At 46.1% G+C, this 1218-nt stretch overlaps 1 protein-coding gene across 1 annotated transcript in view; it reads left to right on the plus strand.

The window, feature by feature from the left end:
- The window catches only part of EMH_0001170 (uncharacterized protein), a gene marked incomplete at both ends in the record, with an annotated part of 4528 nt that extends 4036 nt beyond the window's left edge, over nucleotides 1–492 (plus strand). Inside the window, one exon of the mRNA XM_013495509.1 lies at nucleotides 316–492. Within this exon, the coding sequence (XP_013350963.1) occupies nucleotides 316–492 (177 nt within the window). The remainder of the gene's footprint in view (nucleotides 1–315) is intronic.
- Nucleotides 493–1218: the final 726 nt, after the last annotated feature.

The raw sequence follows: 1218 nt of genomic DNA on the forward strand, positions 1-1218 counted from the left end.
GTTGGAACACGCCGTTGCTGGCAAATATTTTGCTTCTGCAGTGTATTCTGTGCCAAGGCGAAGCAGTATATGAGGGAGCTATTCCCTAGTGATGTAAGCCAATAACCCCCAAGGAAAATGCACAGTATTTTGCATACGTTTACAGCAAAAAAATCACGACCAGAGAGCAACGAAATGTAGATATTTCCTGTTCTCCGGTGCAAAAAGCGTAGCACGCTGCACAACTGTTTGCACTTTTCCAACCAATTTACCTCTGTAAAATAAATAGCCCCACAAGGCGGCAGGCAATTTGCTTTCTGCGTGTTTTGTGTGAAGGGGGACCTCACGACCGTCCGTTTGCGCACAAAAAACGGCCTTGAGATCATTACCTGCCAGATCGCTTCGGGGTACTCGCTGATTGCCATTCAAAACTGCACCGATAAGCCTTACATCTCAGGTGATGCTGCTCAAACAGCTGCGTCGGATGGACAGGAAGCTGAGCGGGACGGTTGAGCAGCGGCAAACTAGTTGCTTCAACATCTACGTGAAACATAATTAGGGTTGAAGCAGAATAATTTTTTTGAACTGGCCATACGTACCTCCGGCTTTGTACTCTGGTCAGCTCCCCTACGCTTTTTGAGGCCCAACTTCGTAAGTCGTTGAATTATACGATCGTCGGTGGTCATTTCCGTGCTGTTTTCGCTTCAGCACAGTTCGATCATATGATCCCCCTCCACCATGCGCACTCACTCCTCTCATTTCTTTTCCCCTTGCAACTCCTTTAAAGCAACCAACGTCACAATATGCATAACCGGCGGCTATTCCTGACCAGTGTACAGGTGTTCTAAAATATATTTAGTCCCCTTTACAGAAGGATAGAGAGCTTACTAAATTACATCCTAACTAAACTTAAGCTCAATCGCCAACAGATAGTATACAGCGGAAAGTGGGACTGTGAATGGTGGTCCACTCTGTGATGGAAAGCGAGCGATTGCTGAAGGGTCTCACGTCGTCGGACGTTCACAACGATTTCTTTATNGTGGAAGTTCGATTCACTATCATAGAGACGCTGGACAGACTGCTTCAACCATCGTTATATTGGGATCCGTACAAGCCCCGAAACCTATTCAGTTGTTCATTGGCCTTCACGAAATTAGGATGCAAGCAACCAATATGAAAGGCACAGCAGAATCAGAGAACTTGCTGACATTCTGTGGAAGCTAAAAATCATCGTGCTGT

The sequence above is a fragment of the Eimeria mitis genome, genomic scaffold (assembly GCF_000499745.2).
Source record: "Eimeria mitis Houghton genomic scaffold, Emh_scaff161, whole genome shotgun sequence".
NCBI classification, from domain to species: domain Eukaryota; phylum Apicomplexa; class Conoidasida; order Eucoccidiorida; family Eimeriidae; genus Eimeria; species Eimeria mitis.